The sequence below is a fragment of the Plecotus auritus genome, assembly GCF_963455305.1.
Source record: "Plecotus auritus genome assembly, chromosome: 10".
Taxonomy (NCBI): Eukaryota; Metazoa; Chordata; class Mammalia; order Chiroptera; family Vespertilionidae; genus Plecotus; species Plecotus auritus.
The window spans coordinates 47,820,381-47,842,339 of record NC_137785.1 but is presented as its reverse complement, the minus strand read 5'-3'; the positions used below and the strand labels follow the sequence as shown (position 1 = coordinate 47,842,339).

The 21,959-nt window shown below is 50.3% G+C and overlaps 2 protein-coding genes across 2 annotated transcripts; one reads left to right on the top strand and one right to left on the bottom strand.

Moving 5' to 3' along the window:
- Positions 1–85: 85 nt before the first annotated feature.
- On the top strand, positions 86–15,387 carry TSNAXIP1 (translin associated factor X interacting protein 1). Its single transcript, XM_080644354.1, has 16 exons — positions 86–256; positions 4,119–4,218; positions 8,985–9,100; positions 9,246–9,372; positions 10,557–10,650; positions 11,441–11,637; positions 12,038–12,173; positions 12,591–12,760; positions 12,840–12,999; positions 13,086–13,216; positions 13,607–13,735; positions 13,886–14,038; positions 14,135–14,244; positions 14,444–14,570; positions 14,682–14,788; positions 14,996–15,387. The coding sequence occupies exons 1-16, from the start codon at positions 210–212 to the stop codon at positions 15,234–15,236; spliced, it is 2,145 nt and encodes a 714-aa protein (XP_080500480.1). The 5' UTR covers positions 86–209; the 3' UTR covers positions 15,237–15,387.
- Positions 15,381–21,394, bottom strand: CENPT (centromere protein T). Its single transcript, XM_080644353.1, has 13 exons — positions 21,227–21,394; positions 20,095–20,185; positions 19,888–19,975; positions 19,682–19,778; positions 19,420–19,556; positions 19,258–19,306; positions 18,903–19,051; positions 18,069–18,251; positions 17,465–17,782; positions 16,867–16,957; positions 16,126–16,293; positions 15,938–16,042; positions 15,381–15,856 (listed from the first exon to the last, which is right to left on the bottom strand). The coding sequence occupies exons 1-13, from the start codon at positions 21,337–21,339 to the stop codon at positions 15,733–15,735; spliced, it is 1,713 nt and encodes a 570-aa protein (XP_080500479.1). The 5' UTR covers positions 21,340–21,394; the 3' UTR covers positions 15,381–15,732.
- Positions 21,395–21,959: the final 565 nt, after the last annotated feature.

Genomic DNA, 21,959 nt, shown 5'->3' with positions numbered 1-21,959 from the left:
TGATTGATTCTGAGGGGGTCCCACTCCCGGCTCCGAGACCATTTTTGCTAATTGGCCTCCCAACCGCGGGCAAGAGGCGCGAGGGCATGACACAGCACTGATCCCGCTCGCGCCGCTCTGCTGCTGGGACCTGGTCGCCATGGCGACGGGTTGTACACTACCATAGCTTCCCAGGCCGCGGGTACTAACTGCCCGGTTGTTGGAGGGTGATGGCCTCCTCTAAGCCGCAGAGATCCAGCTTCGCGACCACGTCGAGGTAGGCGCTGGCCGGGCTGAGGGCAGAGATGAGGGCTTGAGTACAGAAAAGGAAATGGTACCTGATCCGGACCTCGGCACTTTCCGCCTCTGTTCATCCAGCCCCACGGGATCAGTGGTGCAAAAACAGAATCCCAATGACTTGTCAGCCCAGTGAGGACATTACTTGATAGCAAAAGGACAGACACACTTCATCATTAGTAACAGCCAGCTTGTTTGTACTGAGTGTATATTATGTGACAAGTGAGTTATATACTACATTTAACCCTCACAACTCTATGAGGTAGTAATACTAGTGTAACCATTTTATAAATGAAGAAATAGAAGTCTGGAGAGATCATGTGTTTTACACATGTTTGTAAGTGGTGGAACTAGGATTTGAATCCAGCCATGTGGGACTGAACTCGAGCTGTTGGATAAACTGCCTCTTCAACCACGGGCTTATGACAAAGATGCTTGTCAAATAGCTGGCTGACTAATCTGATCAGGTGCATTCCACAACCTCAGGGTAGCTACTGCCTGTATTCATAGATGTAGCCTCAAAGCATTGAAAACCAAAAACAGCCAAAACCGGTTTGGCTCAGTGGATAGAGCGTCGGCCTGTGGACTGAAGGGTCCCAGGTTCGATTCCGGTCAAGGGCATGTAACTTGGTTGCGGGCACATCCCCAGTGGGAGGTGTGCAGGAGGCAGCTGGTCGATGTTTCTCTCTCATCGATGTTTCTGACTGTCTATCACTCTTCCTTCCTCTCTGTAAAAAATCAATAAAATATATTAAAAAAAAAAAAAAAGAAAACCAAAAACAAGCTGTTAGCCAGGAAGGATGCAAAGTATAAGGATTAAAACAAAAACTTTGGCTAAATAGGTTTTTTTTAGATTTGGGACCTAAGAGAAGGTCCTTAAAGTTCCAGACCTCTGCTTCTGTATCTCAAACATGGGAATGATGCAGCCCACATCAAACACATCGTTGGGGACACATAAGCAAAATAGGTGATGCTCTCATCATAGCTTTTGCATATAATAGGCATTTAGTAAGTGTTGAATGAATGTAGTTTCTCCCTTCTATGCATTCCAGAAGCAAAACACCTGATCTCACCTAAACTCTAATCCTACAAGGTCTGGCTGCCTTGACAGAGAAAGCCTACAAAAGTCGGGAAATTAAGTGCCAATGTGATTATTTGTTCCAGAGCTAAAAATGAATTTACAAGAACCAGACAGTGTTGTTACCCAGCCAGGAATGATTTAGAAAACTGCAGCCATGTTTGAAAAGGACATGAAATAGACTCAGAAAGAGAGTCTAGTTCAGCCGTGGGCAAACTACAGCCCGCGGGCCAGATCCGGCTGTTCTATCCGGTTCTCTTGCTCTCCCCTCCGCTCCTTTACTTTGAATTTATATTAGTTCACACAAACACTCCATCCATGCTTTTGTTCCAGCCCTCCGGTCCAGTTTAAGAACCCATTGTGGCCCTCAGTCAAAAAGTTTGCCCACCCCTGGCTCTAGTTCCTTTTAAGGAAGCATAATGTAATTGCTGAGGCTGAATTTGGTGGCAGTACAAAACATCATTCCTTCCTGTCCTGGTTCTTCATTCACCAATATTTAATGATGTGCATTGAGCCAGGTTCACTGTTTGCCTTAGAGGCACAGTGTAGGGTGTCCTCCTCCAGCTCCTCTTAGAGCAGAGTCAGGGTGATGAAGGATAGCCCAGACCTTCGCACTGTGGACATGTCAGCAGGACCCTCTAAAACAGCGGTCACCAACCAGTGGTCCATGGACCATTGGTGGTTCGTGAGGTCCGAAAGGTTGGCGACCGCTGCTTTAAAAGGGACCTTTGAATTATGCATTTCCCTGGGGCCAGTTTCTCCTCAGCATTGGCTTTCCCCTTTCATCCTCACATCCTGGGCACAGTGGCTTGGTGGATGGAACTCAGTGCTTGAGTTCACTCAATACCAGGACATAATTACCCCCTGACAAACCCACTGCCTACCATTAGTTAAATAACTCTGTTTTATCTACTTTAAACTAGAAATATAGATGTCTGTTTCCTGTTTCACCTGAGAAGTGGTGTGAAATATTTAATATAATACTAAAGGAGCTTGGGGTGGTGAACATACAATATACAGATGATGTATAATAGAATTGTACCCCTGAAACCTATATAATTTTATTAACCAATGTCACCCCAATAAATTCAATGAAAATAAAATACTAAAAAGCATCCTAGCCCTAACCGGTTTGGCTCAGTGGATAGAGCATCAGCCTGCGGACTGAAAGGTCCCAGGTTTGATTCCGGTCAAGGGCATGTACCTTGGTTGCGGGCACATCCCCAGTAGGAGGTGTGCAGGAGGCAGCTGATCAATGTTTCTCTCTCATCGATGTTTCTAACTTCTATCCCTCTCCCTTCCCCTCTGTAAAAAATCAATAAAATATATATTTTTTTAAAAAGCATCCTAAGCTTTTTGGATAAGTATATTGTCTCTACCAGGTGTTTTTAAAATTATTATTTGCAAGTCTTTTTTGGACTGTTGTCTCCTTTGACATTCAAAACTAACATCTGTTACATACTGAGCTTTTCCACTTGGCAACCTCTCAGGATTTGGAGAGTTCCCCATGATTTTCTTGCTTACCTTTCTTTATGTAGGAACTCCAATAGAAACAAGAAGAACAGAGTTTGGAAAATTGATTAGTCTTGACAGAAAGGTATTGATTTAACCTAGTGAGCAGAGGGGTTGATCTGCTGTATCCTGTCTCAAACCCATGAACATCTGGGCAAAATCCTTCCTTTCCCACACCAGCTGCTTACACGACATGGTTTCCTTACACTTGTTTGGTTTAGAGACAACAGAGGACTGAAGTTTGGGGTGTCACTGCTCCATGTAGGGCAGGGTTTCCCAACTGGGTTCATGTTACTGCTTTCAACTTCTCTGGAGTTTGAATAGTACTCGTCTCACTTTTATGGGCAAAGACACTGAGTTTCAGAGGTTAAACTACACACCCAAGGTCACCAGCTAACAAGAGGAATGAAGACACAAGTCTCTCTGGCAGCATAAATCACCCCCACCATAGATTGCTGGAATTACTTCTTTCTTTAGTTCCACTTAGATCTGCTGCTCACAGTGCAGCCCTCCCTGTTGACACCTAAGTGCCTTCCTCGCTTGAACAAGGATGGCTCTCCTAAGAGGCCTAGGAGTTAAAAACCTCCTTGGATCTACTTTTCTTCCATGCTGCTGTCAAAAATAACATCTGTACAGCTCCTTGCAGTTTTACAGGCTATTTTTACTTACCTCTTTTGCTTATTTAAACTTCACAGCAATTTTGTGATGGGAAAAGCAAGAATTATCTCCATTTCCTTTTGAGGAAATTGGGCTTAGAGAGGTTAAATGACTCGCCCCGGGGGGGCGGGGGGTTGTGTTGGAACCACAGAGGTCAGCCCCCAGGTCCTATGAGCCAATAAGGGCAGGATCGAGACTCCAACCTGGCTTTCAGACTCCAGACCCTGTGCTTCTTGCCTATAGCACCTGCCTTTGGTATCACACCCCCAAGCGTGCCAGTCACGTACATTAAACTGTCATCTCAGCCACAGCTGCACACTGAGTGCAAGTATAGGCCCACAGGGTTCCATGGGTTCAAGGAGAGGGTGTCCTACCACTGCAGGAGTCGGTGAGGCTCTGATGATGAGGTTTCTGGCAATGTAGGAAAATGGTTTGGGCCCAGGACCAGGAGCTTGTTGGCAGCAGCTCTGGGAATCTGGAGGCAGCACTGGGAAGACTCAGAGCCTGGCTCTGAGGTTGGAGGAGGTCATGTCTTATAGATATATCCCCCCTCAGGGCTTTGTCACCTACTGCTTTCTTCCCCTTCTCTCTGCAGAACACACCTTCGGCCTTCAAGAGTGACCATAGATGAGAACTTCTTAACAGAAACCTTTAATGCCGAGAAACGCAAGCTTTCTCAGAAACGGAAGACACTGGTTAGTGGTGATGCCCTGTTGGAACCCCAGATCTTATCTTTTCCCTCTTTGCAATCCAAAACACCAGCCACCTGAAACATGCCCCATCAAACAGCTTCTCCCATCAGGGGATTTTAGCTCACAGAGGCCAGGGCCACCAGGCTCTGGGGTAAGAATGTGCACACTTGCCACACCTCATCCCAGACTCCTCAGCAGAGAGAGACTCGGCCCGTGCCCATGGACACCCTTCACCTGCAACTCAGCATTCTGGAGTGGACCTCATTTCTTCATCCAGCCTGCCATGTGCCAGGAACTGTACAGATCTGCCAAGGTCCTTCAGGGCCGTGACTTTTTGTCTTTATGACCCATGTGCCTGATAAGGTATTTGAGTGGTTGGCATATGTGCTCCAGAAATGCTACAAGGAGGTGTGTGAAGACAGGAATAAAAGGATGTCCCTCCATTGCGTTGTGGGCTTTGGGTTGGAAGTAGAGACTCTGTAGAAGCCTCAGGAAACTTCCTTCCTTCATTCCTGTTCTTTAAGTTTTTATATAAAATTGAATGCTGTCTTATTAAGTAATTTAGGGCTTTTGGTTTTTTTTGTTTTGTTTTTTTTTTAGGGCTTTTGTTGATATGAGCATAAGATTGTTATTTAATCAGTAAACAGCCATTGTCCAAATCATACCTGTTAAAAAAACACATTTGAACGTGTGGTGTTTTTCCTCCTGTGAGTATATTTTGTGTGGAGGATTTGGGGACACAAGGACCATACACTTTGTGAGGTTGGGGACACCCAACATGGAAACCCTGACTCCAAGGAGGTAAAGGGGTAATGTGGACTCTTTGGGGAGACCAAATACAGCCATGGCCCCACAAGACCCATTGACTTAGGATTCCCACTCCCAATTCCCCCTCAGCTGCCACCTACACAGTGGACCTGGGGTGGGGCAGCTGCTACTCTTGGCTCAACCACCAGGGGGCATTGTTCCCTCCCATCGTCCTCCCACCCCCAGGTCGCCCTTCCCATTTTCACCTGCAGGGGGAAGCAGGAGCTTGTAGCACTGGGAACCTCACCTTCTAGCTACCAGCTTGCAGAGGCCTTCCCAGCTGTTAATAACCAGGCCAAGAAGCAGCATATGCCCAGGAATCAAAGTAGGGTGGCCACGTTTTCTCCTGGCAGAAATGGCAGAACACGTGGACTGGCCTATGAAAGTATGAAATTTTTTTTTAAAATTGATTTCAGAGAGAAAGGGAGAGAGAGACAGAAACATCAATGATGAGAGAGAATCATTGATCGGCTGCCTCCTGCACACCCCACACTGGGGATGGAGCCCAAAACCCAGGAATGTGTCCTGACCAGGAAGCGAACCCATGACCTTTTAGTGCACTGGATGATGCTCAACCACCTGAGCCACACCCCACACAGACCAGGGCAGAGCATTCTTGACCCAGGGAAAACATGTGTAAGTGTATATAACCATAGAGCAACATTTTTGTTTTTATTATGTCTTTCATCCAAACTAAAATATTGTGCTCCCTTATATATTTATTACACAATATTTGCTGAGTGCTCCTTAAGATTGTGAAGAGTGTGACATACCATACCATTGATTCTGGAGATACAGAGATAGATCAATCCAGACTCCCACCAGAGGCTGGAGTCCTCCCTGGGAGCTGGCAACATGACTTACTATATACTAGTACTTTCCAAAATTATTTAGGGAAAGAATGAATGATCCCAAGATTAAGATAAACATGTAGAACTAATGGGATGCAAGGAAGAGCCCAAGGAGACAGTGGCATTTCCACACTTAGGAGAGTCAGGAGCCAGTTACCATTAGCCTGGAAGGACTCCTAGAACCTGGATATGCTGCGCATGGAAGGTAGTCCTGGCCTCTCCATCCCAGAAGATCCTCGCTGGGCTCAGGGCCACAGAGGGGGCTTTAATATTAAATTCAGTATTGAATTCAATAATTCCATTTTCTTTTAAATTTGAAGGTAATGTATGTGCATTGTAGAAAATTTTGAAAAATGTACAGTTATAGACAAATAAGGACCCATAGGCCTATCATTAGAGAATAATAATTGCTGATACCCTTCTGGATTATTTCCTCCATCTTTTTTTGTTTTTTCATTTTTACCTGCTTTTCATCTAATTTCAGGCCTTAATTAACCTTTAGAGCTATAGCATTAGTATAGTTCCATGTTTAACATCTTGGTAAACATTTCATGGCTGCTTAACCATTTTCTATTTTTAGGCACTTAGGAGCTTTCTAATTTTATCACAGTCATAGGAAGGCTTTGAGGACCGCCCTTGTGCATAAAGCTGCTGCTCCATCTCTGTCCTCCTCTGCACTGGCTGCCTCAGCCTCAGCCAGGCTGCTCTAAACTCCTGCTGTTTCCCTGAGAAGTTGGTGCTACCCAGGCAGTTTTTGTGTCGTCATCCCCCACCCCCACACCACCACACACCCTCTCCGAGAGTGACCTCAGCTCTGCCCATGTACTCATTCAAGCTTTATTGAACATTACTGACATCATCACCTCCTCCTCTAAAATGACTGGCCAGAGGCAGATGCCATTTTAGGTTTCTGCCCATCTGTTCACAGATGCCCTGAATAAATTTGCTTCATACCGTCAAGAAATAAAATAAGCCCAGCCTGCGTGGCTCAGTGGTTGAGTGTCAATCTATGAGCCAGGAGGTCACGGTTCAATTCCTGGTCAGGGCACATGCCTGGGTTGCGGGCTCGATCCCCAGTGGGGCGTGCAGGAGCCAGCCGATCAATGATTCTCTCTCATCATTATGTTTCTGTCTCTCCCTCGCCCTTCCTCTCTGAAATCAATACAAATGTATTTTTAAAAATAACAATAATAATAAATAAATAAAATGACCAGCCCCCCTGGGCCCCTGCATTGGCTTCAGTCACTACCTGCTGACTTATGATTATCAGCTCACCTGTTACCCCAGTCCAATCATACCCTCATTTTTCCTCATGTTCCTAGGACCCAGCAGGGGCTGGCATGTAATATGGGCCCAGAAATGTGTGATGAATGAATGGATGACTGGATGAACTCTAGAAGTGGGCTTCACTGGGCCAGAGGTCATTTTTCCCCTCCTATGTTTTGAATATTTCATGAAAAGATTAATAAAACAAGCCCACATATACTACTGTTTCCACTCCCTACCCCTGCTTAAGGTTCAAAATAAGATACCACTCCTTCAGGGCACTCCCACCACCTTCCCAGTCTTCTCCCTCAGGGTATACAGGCCACACTCCTCCCAGGGTCCACAGATCACCCTGCTGGCATCTCTGCAATCTTGTTTGTCAGTCCAGGCCTGAGGCTGAGCCTGCCCTCCTCCCTCTCTCTGTCTCTTTAGCTAAACCAGTAGTCGGCAAACTGCGGCTCGCGAGCCACATGCAGCTCTTTGGCCCCTTGAGTGTGGCTCTTCCACAAAATACCACGGCCTGGGCGAGTCTAGTTTGAAGAAGTGGCATTAGAAGAAGTTTAAGTTTAAAAATTTGGCTCTCAAAAAAAATTTCAATCGTTGTACTGTTGATATTTGGCTCTGTTGACTAATGAGTTTGCCGACCACTGAGCTAGACTGTTGTGGGAGCACACGCTGGTCCTGACTAGTACTCACATCTGTTTTTATAGTGCAGGTATCCAATACAAACTGACATACCTACAGAAGAGAATAGCTCATCTTCACTGAGTTCCTAGGAGCACCTGAATCTGTAACTCACTCTTTATGTTTTCTCATTGTGTTCTCAAATCAATACAGTGTGATGGGAACTACAACCATCCCCATTTTACAGATGCAGAAACTGACAAGTTAAGCCTGTGGTCACACAGCTAAAAAGGGTGATCTGCCCTAACCGGTTTGGCTCAGTGGATAGAGTGTTGGCCTGTGGACTAAAAGGTCCCAGGTTCGATTCTGGTCAAGGGCATGTACCTTGGTTGCGGGCACATCCCCAGTAGGAGTGGCATGTACCTTGGTTGCGGGCACATCCCCAGTAGGAGGTGTGCAGGAGGCAGCTGATCGATGTTTCTAACTCTCTATCCCTTTCCCTTCCTCTCTGTAAAAAAAAAAAATAAAATAAAATATATTTCAAAAGGGCGATCTGGGCCCTGACTGGTTTGGCTCAGTGGATAGAGCGTCGGCTTGCGGACTGAAGGGTCCCAGGTTTGATTCCGGTCAAGGGCATGTACCTTGGTTGTGGGCACATCCCCAGTAGGAGGTGTGCAAGAGGCAGCTGATTGATGTTTCTCTCCCATCGATGTTTCTAACTCTCTATCCCTCTTCCTTCCTCTCTGTAACAAATCAATAAAATATATTAAAAAAAAAAACTTTCAAAAGGGCGATCTGGTATTTAAACTAAGCCTTCTATAATTTTATGGCCCATCATCGTAATTATGAACTATATTAAGAGATGCTGGGGATACCAATAAAAACATATTTAAAAAAAGATGTTGGGCCCTAACTGGTTGGGCTCAGTGGATAGAGTGGCGGCCTGCAGACTGAAGGGTCCCAGGTTCGATTCTGGTCAAGGGCATGTACCTTGGTTGCGGGCACATCCCCAGTAGGGGGTGTGCAAGAGGCAGCTGATTGATGTTTCTCTCTCATCGATGTTTCTAACCATCCCTCTCCCTTCCTCTCTGTAAAAAAATCAATAAAATATATTTTAAAAATATGTTGGGTGGAAATCACAAGTGGAAGGAGGAGGATGGAGAGGAGCAGCAGGAAGGGGAGTAATGTTGCCGTAGTAACCCTACCTGTCCCTTCCTGTAGACCTCTTGTCAGTCCTCCATTTGTGGCTACCTGTCCCCATGGCCCACATACACCAGCGGCCAGACCATTCTGCATAATCGAAAGCCCTGTTCAGATGACTACTGGAAGAAAACTGGGTAAGCCAGGGTCAGCCAGATGGTGGATGGGCTGGTACAGACCCCATATTGGGCCCGGAGATAGCCCAGGGGGGTGTGCTGCCCCAGACTGAGAATGAAAGGGCCTTGTGGGGTGCCCATTACAACAGCCCACCACCCCCTGTAGTAGCTGGAAGCAGAGTACCCTGGGCACTACCAAGCCGAGGTTCCTGGAGCAGCTAGAGAACTACCTACGCAAGGAGCTCCTCCTGCTGGATCTGAGCACGGATTCTGCCCAGGAGCTGAGGCTACAGGTCAGAGCCACAGAATTACTGTAGGCAGGGCAGGGAGAGGGGCAGGAAGAATCCTTACTCACTAGCACTGAGCACTTGAGACCTTCAGGAGAGACCAGCCTCTCCCAGTCTTTTGGGTTCCCTTTCCTGATAAGAGAAACATGTTCTATGACAAAGCCAGTGAGCAGGAAAGGCTGCCTGTATGGAACCAAAACTCTCCTGAGGCTTGAGTTTCACCTGCGTCAGGTGGATGGGTGCTGTCTCCAATCCCTTCAGCTGTGATCCCTAGTGCTCAGATTGGGTCATTGGATATCAGTGAATGGAGCTTGAATCCTGACAGTTGGGCAAGCAGGGGTCCTACAGTGTCCACCATTCCAATGACAACAGCCCCAAGCTCCAGGCACTTGGCCCAGACACATAAAGAGAAATGTAGATGCAGCCTAGATTCTGGTATATACTAGGGAGGGAATCGCCAAATCCCTACTAAAACAGGGATGGTGATGAGGAATTTCTCACTTTTGACTTAGTCACTGATGAAAGCATTTGCTGAGCACCATCTGAGTGCCAGTCCTGAGTGGGGCCTTATATAAGAGCTCACAGGCTGAAAGTAACTTCCCAACAAGGAAGCAGAAGCTTGGAGAAGGCATATAGTTATGAAGTGGTGGTGCTGGGATTCAAACTCAGGGCTGATTTGGGAGCCTGTGCTCATTCCAGTATACAGTGCTGCCTCTAAAATCTTCCTGTGCGTCTAAGCGGGACAGGAAACCACACCTCTACTTGGAGGTCAGAATGCAAGGCCAGAGCCTTTGAATCTTCTCCAGCTTCCACAGGGCTGTAAGATGATGGTGGGTGGGTTCTGGTGGGAGTCCAACTGAGGCACAGTGCATGGAGGCTGGCTGGCTGCCTGGAGAGCCAGAGAGGGGGCTCAGGTACAAAGGCGGGGAGGTCCTGACCCAGGTCATCTGCCTGGTCTCAGAGACAGCACCAGGAGAGGTCTCCAGAGAGCAATTGAGAGGAACAGAGCTACCCCTCAGCTCCCTATCCCTAGGAGATACTCGGGTGATGCCTGAGGCCTTTATGGGGTCACCCGGCAGCACCCGGCAGCTTCATGCTAGAATTCTTCTAAGTCAAGTAAATAAAAACTCAGGCTCCACTGAGGGTGGCAGCTGCAGGTCAGGAGGTGACAGGTTCCTTTTTCTTGCCAGCCTTACAGAGAGATCTTTGAGTTCTTCATAGAGGACTTCAAAACGTACAAGCCATTGCTATCCTCCATCAAGAATGCATATGAGGTGATGCTGGGTAAGACTGCAGCCTCCCCGCCTGGGCCCAGACCGGAAGAGGCAGAGAGGATCCTACTCTGACCTTCTGGGGCTCTGCAGCAGCTCTGGGGCAGCTACTAACTGAGCCTTGAGGTCACCAAGCCCTGCTTAGCCTTTTTTGCTTCCACTGTCCTAAGATAGGGCACCTGGCCATCTCCTATCCTTGGGAAGCATGGAGAGGCAGTATCTATAGGAAATAGAGCGTATTTTCCATTGAGAGTGATCTCAGAAGGGAGTGAGTGCCTCTGGGAAGTAAGAAGACTCCCCCATCCAGGCTCAGGAGGTGCTAGGCCTGGTGCAGCTGCAGGATTAAAGGCTATAGGGGGAAAGGGCATAGGCAAGACCCCAGTCCTCATCTGGACTCTGTCCTGGTTTAAAAGCAAGTGCAAGCCCTAACCGGTTTGGCTCAGTGGATAGAGCGTCGGCCTGTGAACTGAAGGGTCCCAGGTTCAATTCTAGTCAAGGGCATGTACCTTGGTTGCGGGCCGGCCCATCCCCAGTAGGGGGTTGTGCAGGAGGCAGCAGATTGATGTTTCTCTCTCATCGATGTTTCTAACTCAATGTCCCTCTCCCTTCCTCTCTATAAAAAAAATCAATAAAATATATTTTTTAAAAAAGCAAGTGAAAGAAGGCCTTAAGTAGGGGCCACAAGGCATGAGTATACTCCTAGAGTTTTCAAGGGCTGTAGCCACTCACTGAGACCTTAGGATTAGTTTCTCCTCGCTGTTCTCCATGGCCCTAAAGGTTCTCTCCCACCTGTCCCTGGTTAGCCCACCAGAGGGAGGAGATTCGGGCTCTGGAACCCCTGAAGGCCAAGCTTGTCACAGTGAATGAGGACTGCAACGAAAGGATCCTGGCCATGAGGGCTGAAGAGAGATCTGAAATCTCCATGCTGAAGAAAGAGAAGATGGGTTTGCTAAAACTCATTGACAAAAAGAATGAGGAGAAGATCTCATTGCAGAGTGAGGTGAAAGGGAGCACTATGGTGACCAGCTCCCTGAATCCCTGCCACCCCCACCCCAGGGGTGACCCTAGGCCTTGGGACTGAGGTGACTCCCTAACTCCCTCCATCCTTCTGCCTGGAATGACATACTGAGCCACCACCTCCCCAGAGTTCCTGCTACCTTCCACCCTCTGCTTTGGCTCAGCATTGGCTCAGTGTGGCCCCAAATGCCAGCAGAGTTCTGCTCCTTGACCGCCAGACTTTCTCCACAGGAGGACACATCAGCACTTTGCTGATTCTCAAAGTGGCCAGTCTCCCTCTTCCTCTAGCTCTCTTGTTCCCAAGCCTTGATGGGGCCACTCAGCACACATCCCATCCCCCTGTGGTGACTTAGCCCCTGACCATGCAGCCACCTTCCCAACAGGTGACCAAACTGAGGAAGAGCTTGGCTGAGGAGTACCTGCGCTACCTCACCGAGCGAGATGCCCGCAAGATCCTCATTGCAGACCTGAATGAGCTACGGTACCAGCGGGAAGACATGTCACTAGCCCAGTCCCCAGGTAAACCTGAGGTGGGGTTCTCTCCCCTGAGGAAATGCTGGAGAAGAGTTGCTCTTATTACTCCCATTCGACTCTCCTAATATATTTTCATTTTGTGCCCATTCATGATGGGAGATGTTCCTGCTGCCACCTGGGTCTATGGATCTTCTGAGCTGGACTGAGAATCATAGACTCATTGTTTAAGTGGGATACAATTTCTGGCAGCTGAGGCAGCCTAGGCAAGATAGACCTGGTACACCTTGTCCTGGGTTTCTCTAAGTCCTCAGCCATAGGCTGGTAGCACTGTGGGGAAGACCCAGGGATTCCCAAGCATGGAGAACAGAAGGACCTGGGATATATCCCAAGCGACACTCTAACCCTGACCTGGGCTATAGGCCCCAGAGCCAGGGTGATTCGAGCTGCCAGGCCTCCTGGCAGGTGTCTGGGGGGAGGACCCCGTGAAGTTAACACTGGCTCTGAAGATGACCCGGCAAGACCTGGCCCGCACGCAGATGGAACTCAACACCATGAAGGCCAATTTTGGAGATGTGGTGCCCAGGAGGGATTTTGAAATGCAGGAGAAGACCAACAAGGATCTGCAGGAGCAGGTGCTGGTGGGCAGGCAAGCCAGGCAAGTAGGGCAGGGTCATGCAGGTAAGTAGCAAGTACCAATCACCTTGCCCACAGCTGGAAAGCCTGAGAGACGACTATGAAGAGGTTCGCAAGGAGCACGAGATACTGCTACAGTTGCACATGATCACGCTGAAGGAACGGGACCAGTTTTACACTGAGCTGCAGGAGATCCAGCGCACCTCCACACCACGGCCTGACTGGACCAAGTGCGAAGGTAATGATGGCCACTGAAGATAATTGGGGTTCCAAGGACTGCTCAAGTGCACAGTCCAGACTCCAGCTTCCTCTCTCCACCTGCAGATGTGGTGGCTGGGGGTCCAGATCGTTGGCACATGCTGGCCGAGGGCAAGAACAGTGACCAGCTGGTGGATGTGCTCCTGGAGGAGATTGGCGAGGGGCTGCTCCGGGAGAAAGACTTCTTCCATGGTCTGGTAGGGGAGTCCCTGGGCTGAAGAGACTTGTGGCCAGTCAGAATGGCCAGGCCTTGCTGCTGAGACTTGATGTTCTGGGGCAGTGGTCGGCAAACTGCGGCTCGCGAGCCACATGCGGCTCGCGAGCCGCGGTTTGCTGCTCTGTTGACTAATGAGTTTGCCAACCACTGACCTAGACTCTCGATTCCAATAATTACAGGCTGTTGTTGTTCCTTGTGATTAAGCCCCATCCCAGTGGTCGGCAAACTCATTAGTCAACAGAGCAGCAAACCGCGTCTCGTGAGTTGCAGTTTGCCGACCACTGTTCTGGGGGAACCCTCTGGGACTCTGCCCTGCTTAAGGTTGGGGCCACAGGTGCGCTCAGTGATGATCTGACACTCTCTCTTCCAGGGCTATGAGGAATCCATCCTCCCCTCTTTCCTTCGGTTTGATGGCGTTGTGGAGAACAAGAAGCCAACCAAGAAGGATGTGATAAACCTCCTCAAGGATGCCTGGAAGGAACGTCTCACTGAGGAACAGGTCAGATCTCACCAGCCATCTAGCCAGGCATGGCCTCCAGAGTTATCCTGGGAGGGGTGTGGGGAGGATTCCATCGAGGTGCTAGGAAGCATGGTGGAGGGCCAACTAACCATGGGATGGCTAATAAAGCAGTCTTCCCCTACATTGCAGAAAGAGAAGTTCCCGGATTTCTTCTTCAATTTCCTGGAGTATCGCTTTGGGTCTGCTAATGCCATGGCCTGGGCTTACACGATTTTTGAAAATATTAAGCTCTTCCGCTCCAATGAGCTCATGCGTCAGTTCTATGAAATCTTGATGGAAAGGGTGAGCTTGGGTCTGGCCCTCCACCCTTTGTCCCCAGCATAGGCCAGCTCTGTCTTTACCCCTCCAAGATGCAAGTTAGTGCTTCCCTCCCTGCAGAAGAGTGAAAGTGTGTACATCAAGCAGAAGGAGACAGTAACACAGCTGCTGAAGGAGTTGACAAATGTTGACAGTCAGAACGAGGGGCTACTAACCATGGAGCAGTTAAGGTAAGAGGCTGGCCAGGCCATCTCAAACTCCTGCCTGACATCCCCTCTGGCCAGGCTCCCAGATGTGCAGGGGAAAGGGGAGCCTGGTGGGAAGGGCCACAGCCACAGTGCTGGCTACTTTTGAGCACTAGTGGGGCCGGCAAAAGGGTGCAGGGAGATGGATGGACAGGCCTCAGCCAGGCCCTTTTGTCTCTCACAGCACTGTGCTCAAGAGCACCTTCCCCTTCAAGAAGGAAGACAAAATTCAGGAGCTGATGGAGGCAGGGGGCTGGCATACCAACAGCAGCAATGCAGACTTGCTCAATTACCGTGCATTTTTTGTGGAGGTGGGTGGGTAAATGGGGGTGGTGGTGTCCAGGAACTTGCCCAGCCCTGCCTGCCCTAGTCTCTGTTAGACTCTAGCCCATGTGCCATCATCCTGTCTTGGCCCCTCCCAGGATGAAGAGGGCCAGAGTATGCCCTTTGTGCACAAGCTGTGGGAACAGTACATGTCTGAAAAGGATGAGTACCTACAGGAGCTAAAGCAAGAGCTGGGCCTGGAACTGTGAGTGACCCTGGGGCCCTCAGCCATAGACAAGTCCCACATACTGGGCCACAGGGTGCCATCTCAAGCCCCTGGGTCTCCCTGTGTACTGAGCTTGCTGCTGGGCATTATATATTGCTCAAGCCTGGCCAGAAAGGCATCCTGAGGTCTTGGGTGTGTGAGAGGGGTATCAAGGCCTATCTATCTCTCCCTTCTCCTATGGGGCAGCCGTGATGAAGTGACCCTACCCAAGGTACGTGAGACCCTGATGACCATCGATCCCAGCCTGGACAAGCAGACCCTGAACAGCTATTTGAACCAGGCCTTCCAGGTCTCTGTGACAGAAGTGCCAGAGGAGAGTGAGGAGAATGAAGAGGACATTGTGGCACAGCTCCAGACTGTCCTGGAACGACTTCAAATAATCGACATCAGGCGCAAGGGGCCTCGGGAGCAGGAGCCTGTAATCTAGGGCCACTGTGGTCAGCCACTGTGGGCAGCCCCTGGCTTTTAGTATAAAGTTGTTTGTCTGAACCCATGCTATTCTCTGGGTTATGCCTGGGGAGTTAAAGGGAGGAGCTGGTCCCAGGATACTTATCAAAATACAACATATTCTCTCTGTGACACTTATTTATTTATTCCTCACCCAAGGATATTTTTTCCATTGATTTCTAGAGTGTGGAAGGGCGGGAGGAGGGGGAGAGAGATAAACACCAACGTGACAAAGACACATCAATTGGTTGCCTCCCACACACGCCCCTACCGAGGCTGGGAACCTGCAAGGGAGGTAAGTGACCTTGACTGTGAATTGAGCCTGCAAATCCTCCATGGGCTGACACTCTAACCACTGAGAAAACCGGCCAGGGCATGACACTTTATTGATGGTGAGGCATGGTAAGGAGACCTGGAACAGCATGTGGGGCCAACGGGCCCCTGGTGGGGACAGGGTAGGTGTTGAAATCTGATCACTACTGGGCAGGGAAGACGGTATTGCCACTGAATGCACAAGGGATGAGGAGCTGCCGGTACTCCAGGGGCAGGTGCTGCTCCACAAGCACATGCAGGGAGACTCGGTCAGTGACCAGGCCCTGCCTGCAGCAGAAGAGGATGGAGACAGACAGAATCAGTGTCAGCATTTCCACACATAGAACCTCCCTGCATCCACCCACTTACCGTCGCATCAGCAACTCCAGGTCCTCTAGCCTCACAGTCTTGCGGCCAGCGTGAGCAGCAAATACATCCAGGTCATCGCAAAGATGTTGGAAATATTTGTCCAGGCTGCCAAGGTTGGGGTATAGCAGACTGAACAGACTGTTCATAATGTGAGGGGCTCCTCTCCCACCAAAGAGTCCAGGACTCACCATTTCTCTACCATCTCAAGAGCCTTCTTCTCCATGGGCATTTTAGCATAGAAGCTGAAGAGCTTAGCGTAGTGGCTCAGTCCCATCTTATAAGGATCTTGTCGGAGTCTGGGGCCAGCAGTTTGGACCCGGGTAGGAAGCCTAGCCGATAGAGGCTCCGAAGATAACCTGGGAGCAGGAATGAACTGCTGCCTGAAGAGGCCCTAATCAAACATAAATCTTGCTGGCTCCTGCTAAGACTGGGGCCCTTGTGCTCCTTGGCCAGCTTGGACCAACAGCTCCAACCATCTGCTGGGGGGGAATGGGGACAAGGGGCCACGTAGAGGCCTGGTCTTTCCTTGGGGCCATGATCCTCCACAGTCTGGACCCAATGTCCCTGTTTAGCCTCATCATACAAACTGGTACTTGCTCAGGCCCATGACCCTTAGGCCTTGGCATGGACATTCCCTCTTCTCAGCACATTGCTGCCTGTCTGATTCTGCTAATCCTCCTCCAGGAAACCGTTCCTGACTATATACTGACCTGGCCACTTAACCCTACCCAGGCTCCTCTCAGCCCCTAGAAGCAGGCACCTGGACAGATGTGCTCTCTGTGAGCACCACCCAGCCCACCTAAGGGTGCTCTGCTGGTTAATCATCTGCATACCTGTAGGCAGAGGGATAACCCTGTGGTGCCCAATGCCAACCACAGTACCTGCCCCTTCCCAAGAGGCCCATGTGGAACAAGGTCATGGAATCTTACACTGCAGTGCTAGTCGGTGGGGCTGGCTCAAGGAACTCAAGTTGCCTGGCCTGAGGAAACTCCGGGGTGCTGGAGGCCAACACTGGCCTTGCTGCAGAGAAAGGGCAGAGTTACAAGGGGGAGGGGGGGGGGCCAGGCCTAACTGTCTCACACAACCCTGAAAGCCTACAGCCTCCTTGTCCTATTCACTGAGGGCCCCATCTAGCTCCAGCCAGCCAAGCAAGGGGCACCCCAGAGTCTCCCTGGGCCAACACTTCCTGTGCTCAGAAACAGAACTCAGCCCGGTCGGCATGGCTCAGTGGTTGAGCATTAACCTATGAACCAGGAGGTCATGGTTTGATTCCCAATCAGGGCATATGCCTGGGTTGTGGGCTCAATCCCCAGTGTGGGGCGGCGTGCAGGAGGCAGCCCATCAGTGACTCATTGATATTTCTGTCCCCCTCTCCCTCTCCCTTCCCCTCTGAAATAAATAAAAATGTATTTTTAAAAAAGGAAAAGAAATAGAACCTAGATAAGGCCTTCCTCTGAGGCCAGGGGCTGAACACAACTGTTACCCCACTCACCCCGATCCCTGCACTGGGCCCCTTACCTGTCCTACCTTCAGTGTCCTTATCCCCTGAAGATCTTTCTGGCTCCTTGGCCTCAATAGCTCCCCAGGATCCTTCTGCTTCTGTCACTTCTATGTGTGCTTCAGGCTCTTCTGCTCTGGCAGATGCTTGTGCTCCTGCTGCTTCCTTCACATCACTCAAGCTCATGCTTTCTTCCATTATTTCCTCTACCTCCTCACCAACTCCATCCAATAAGGCCTTTAGTTCATCTTCTCCAGAGGTACCATTGCTGGTGTTTGGGAAGCCCATAGCAAGGGCATCAACCTCCTCTGCCTTTCCTGCCAGAAGGTGGACTGGTTTCCCAGGACCTGAATCAAGGGGAGAGAATATAGACTAGAGAAGCAGTAGGTCAAGGCTGTAGCTCTGAAAGGGTAAAGATGGAATAGTAAAACCCAGCCTAGCCCTCAAGGAAGAAGGCCAGAGGTACTGGTTTGGAGTCTCCTGGCCTAACACTGACTCTGCCCTTGGATGGAGGAGAAACCAACAGCCATAGGACTCTGAAGGGCACACATATGGACCTGAGGAGGGAAAACTACCACTGCCAACGCTTGCCAAGCTTGGCTTGCCTCCAGGCCACCTGTCCCACATACTCACTGTTATTCTGCAGCCCAGGCCCACTGCTCCGTGTCCTGCGACTGACAGTCCTCTCAGCAGAGAGAGAGGGATAGGGGAGGGAGTGGTGCACACTGGGGGAACGGCCAATCAAAGGCTGAGAGAAAGGCTGGGTGTCCTCCAACACGGTGTCCGTTGGCAGGGTAGCAACAGGGGTTCTGTCACCTGGAGATCAAGGACCAGATGGCACTCAATGTATTCCAGTCCCACCTGCTGCTACCCAGTCACCATGGCCTGGTCATAAGGGGGCCCCATAAGTCTACCTCAAGTAGCCTTCAGAGAAAGAAGATTACATAGCGGTCTAAGCCTTATCTCCCTAATACAGCTCTCCTTGCTTACCTTCCTGCTCCTTAGTCTGGCACTCCCAGCTCCATTGCTTGCACCCAAACTGCTCATCCATGCCTCCACTCTCTACTTCTTACTCTGCTCCCTCTGCCTGGAACCCTCCTCTTACCCTACTGAACTTGTCTTCTGGAGTCAGGTTCCCAGGTCAGCTTGAATGGCCAGCTGATCCTGAAACTTGGCCCCTTTCAACCTCCCAAAAAGCTCTAGCCACCCCTTTCCTACCCTCAGCCTTGAAGCTCCTCAAGGACATGGGGTCCTGGAAGACCCTGAGGGACTAAGACTAGGTCCCACCAAGACAAGAGAACCTTATGGGAAGAAAGCAGAAACTCCTTATACTAGTAGACCTATTGGCTAGGCTTGTTCACTGCCCTTGATCCAATAAAGAGGGGAGCAACCCTGGACTCAGCAGCACCTTCTGTCATGAGGGAAAGCTTTCCCCACAGGCTGGCAAGAGGGAAATCTCAACCTTACCTGGAAGAGCCGTGGCCACAGAAGTATCTTGCAGATCCTGCAAAAATATACCCACATCTACAGCTCGGCGTGTAGGAGGTCTGCGGGCCAAACCAGGCCTCAGCACTGATTGTGGCAAGAGAGGTGTGGCAAAGGTCAGGTTGAGGGAGCTTGTGGGAGAGAAGAGTCACAAAGGAAAGTCAGCTACTTGAGGCCTAGTTTCCCACCTCTCATTTCTCTCTCTGCCCTGGTGCTCTCATCTTCTAGAACACAGCTACCATGCTATTAATTGGCAGTGAGCAGTATGGTCAGAATCTAGTCAGCACCTTTCCCCCCAAGCCTCTCCTCAACCAACCCCCAGGAGGGACAACTGCACCTGGTGAGGGAGGAGGCACCAGTATTCCCAGGAGGCTCCATAACAGGCTCTAAAAAGAAGAAACTATAAGTTACCCAGGCTCAGGCTAGCCCTCCCTCAGGCCTCCTAAGCCTCTACAGAAAATAGGAGAGGGTGGCTATAGGTGTTTGTCCAGGGCCTCACCTTGGGAGAGAGGCAGCCCCTGGTCCATTCCTTGCTGAAACTCTGACAATCTCAGCCTCTGCTTCCTCTTGCCAGAAGTCAGCAGACTTGGAGCCAAGGTTGTAGGGGGGTTGAGCTCAGGAAGTTGCAGTTCCAGACTATAAAGATGGAACTAATCTCAGACAGGCCAGGAGGCCCACATATGGCTGTTAGGACCCCCAAGAAGGCTTCCTTATCAGAGCTGCCTAACAGCCCAGCCCCAAGTGGGGAATTCACTGTGCACCTGCCAGGACTGCTTTCCCGGCTGGAGAACTGGACCACCTGCGGTGCTGGCACTGGCTTCACCACTGATTCTGGCATGACCATGGAAGATTCCGGGGCTGTACAAATAACAAGAAGAGAGTGGGACTGGGAGGGCAAGCTGTCCTGAATATGGGGATACCATGGGCCGGTGCCTTAACTCTGACCAGCAGACCAGTGCTCACTTACCGGTTAATAGGATATTCTCAAGCAGAGTCCGGGGTGTCTGTTCCTTCAGCTGTCCCCTGGTTTGAATGTGGGTCAATCTGCCAATAGACTTTAGGCAAAAGCTCTTTGCCTTGAGATTCCCTCAAGGTGGGCTCAAGAGCAGAGCTAGACCTCAGGGGCCCCTGAAGGCAGCACAGCCCTATAGTGGTCAGTGGTTTGGGCACTTACCCTGGCTCGGTGGGACTGCCGCCTGGCAGTTGTCTTTGTTTGGCTCCTCAACCTCATAGAGAAAGGTGTTTCAAGCAGGGTTCTCTGGACACTGTATAAAGACCAGCAGCTCTGAGAATTATGTAGTAAAGGGGAATAGAGGATGCAGAGACCTGTCTTCATCAGGGATCTTAGCCTGAAGACTTTTTCTCTCAGGGCCAGGGATCCAGAAACCTCTTGTCCTCCCCATAGCCCGTTCCAAGCTCTATGTCACCAGGGTTGTGGATGAAAGGGAGCCCAAGGGTATGGGAAGGGAGAGAATGTGACCCAGTCAGAGACAGGGGCTGAGGAAGGCTTCACAGTGGTGACGCTGGCAGAAGTAGGGTTTAGCCACACAGACCAGAAGAGTCATTGGAAGAGTATCCATTCCAGCCATTAAAATAACAACCTAAGAAAGATATTTATGTTTAAACTTGTCTGGGACTAACAGCAACCTCCCCATGGATCACTCTGGCCCTAGTCTCTCCAGTCCAAACCCTCTGATTCGAGAACCACATAAATGTTCCCAGGGCACAGCTCGCACCCCAACCACGTAGTTCTAAAACCTGTCACGAATGGCTTTCCATTGCCCATAAAGGAACTGCACTGCCCCAGGCTGGCCGAGACGACTACCACTCTGTGAGCTGACACCCACCAAGTCAGCCAAATCCCTGTTTCCTAGCAAAGCACCTTTCCCAGTTCCTGCCTCCCTTCCGCCCAGGCGGTGCTCTCCAGCTCCTGATGGGAAAGGAAGGGACCACCCGGGAAGCAGTTTAGGGCAGATGCCTCCACACACTATGGGCTGGTTTGGGAGAGAGTGGCGTAGAGGACAGGGCAGAAAGCCGGATTCTGAGCGCCCATCCTTCACTCCCTGAGGCGGACCACCCCAAACGCGGGCACAGCTGAACTCTCGGCGGCCTGGAGTCCCGAGGGGTGGGGCACACCTAGCTGACCCAAGCCTAGATAAGGGAGTGGAACCGGTTCTCAGGGCCTTGGGCTCTGCAACTCTCTGAGGCTCAGTTTCCTTCTCCAAACTGTGTCAGCGCCGGATGACGCCGACACCCCACCCGCCAGGTCCTTCGGTTGCTCATGTGCCGGGCAACGCCTTACACACCCAGCCCGAGTGCTCTGGCGTCGCCGCGGAGTGCGCGGGGCCTCGGTATCCAGCACGTGTCGCAGCAGCGTACGCGTCGTAGGCTCATTGTCGGAGATGTCGCTGTCCGCCATCCTCTCAGCAGTCCGTCCGCCTCCCAACCGCTGCAGTAGTCCAGGCAGCCACCTTCCCGCCGCCGCATTTGAGCCTACTCTCGCGAGACTGCCGCACAGCTCCACGGGAATTGCAGTTCTAGCCTTACCATCCAGTGGCGAGGGGCGTGTGCAAAGGTGCCTACACATTCTGAATTTGCAGGCAGTTTTACCTAGGAGTGATCCTGGACAAATGTGTGCAACCAGCCGAGGCCTCGTTTCCTCATCTGTAAGTTGAGGATGATACCCACCTTACAACGGTCTTGAAATGATTCAGTGAGATAAAGTTTAACTCAGGATTTGACACATAGTAAGTCAGGCCATCAATAAATGGTGGTCACTTATTATTAGAATATCTCTCATTCCCTTCTCCCTCTCAGAAGGTGAGGAGAGACACTTGGGGGAGGAAAAAATAATCTCATTCTATATGAGGTTTGGTTAGATTTGCATTTATAAAGACCACTGTCTGTAGGCTCACTATCAAAAGAGGCCAATTTCTAGGCTCCCAGGCTAGTGGGCTGTTTGTGACCCATCAGAGATGCTTTGATCTCCAAACATGTGCAATTCTGAGATGAACTTCAGCTCTCAAAAGTTCTGTCGAT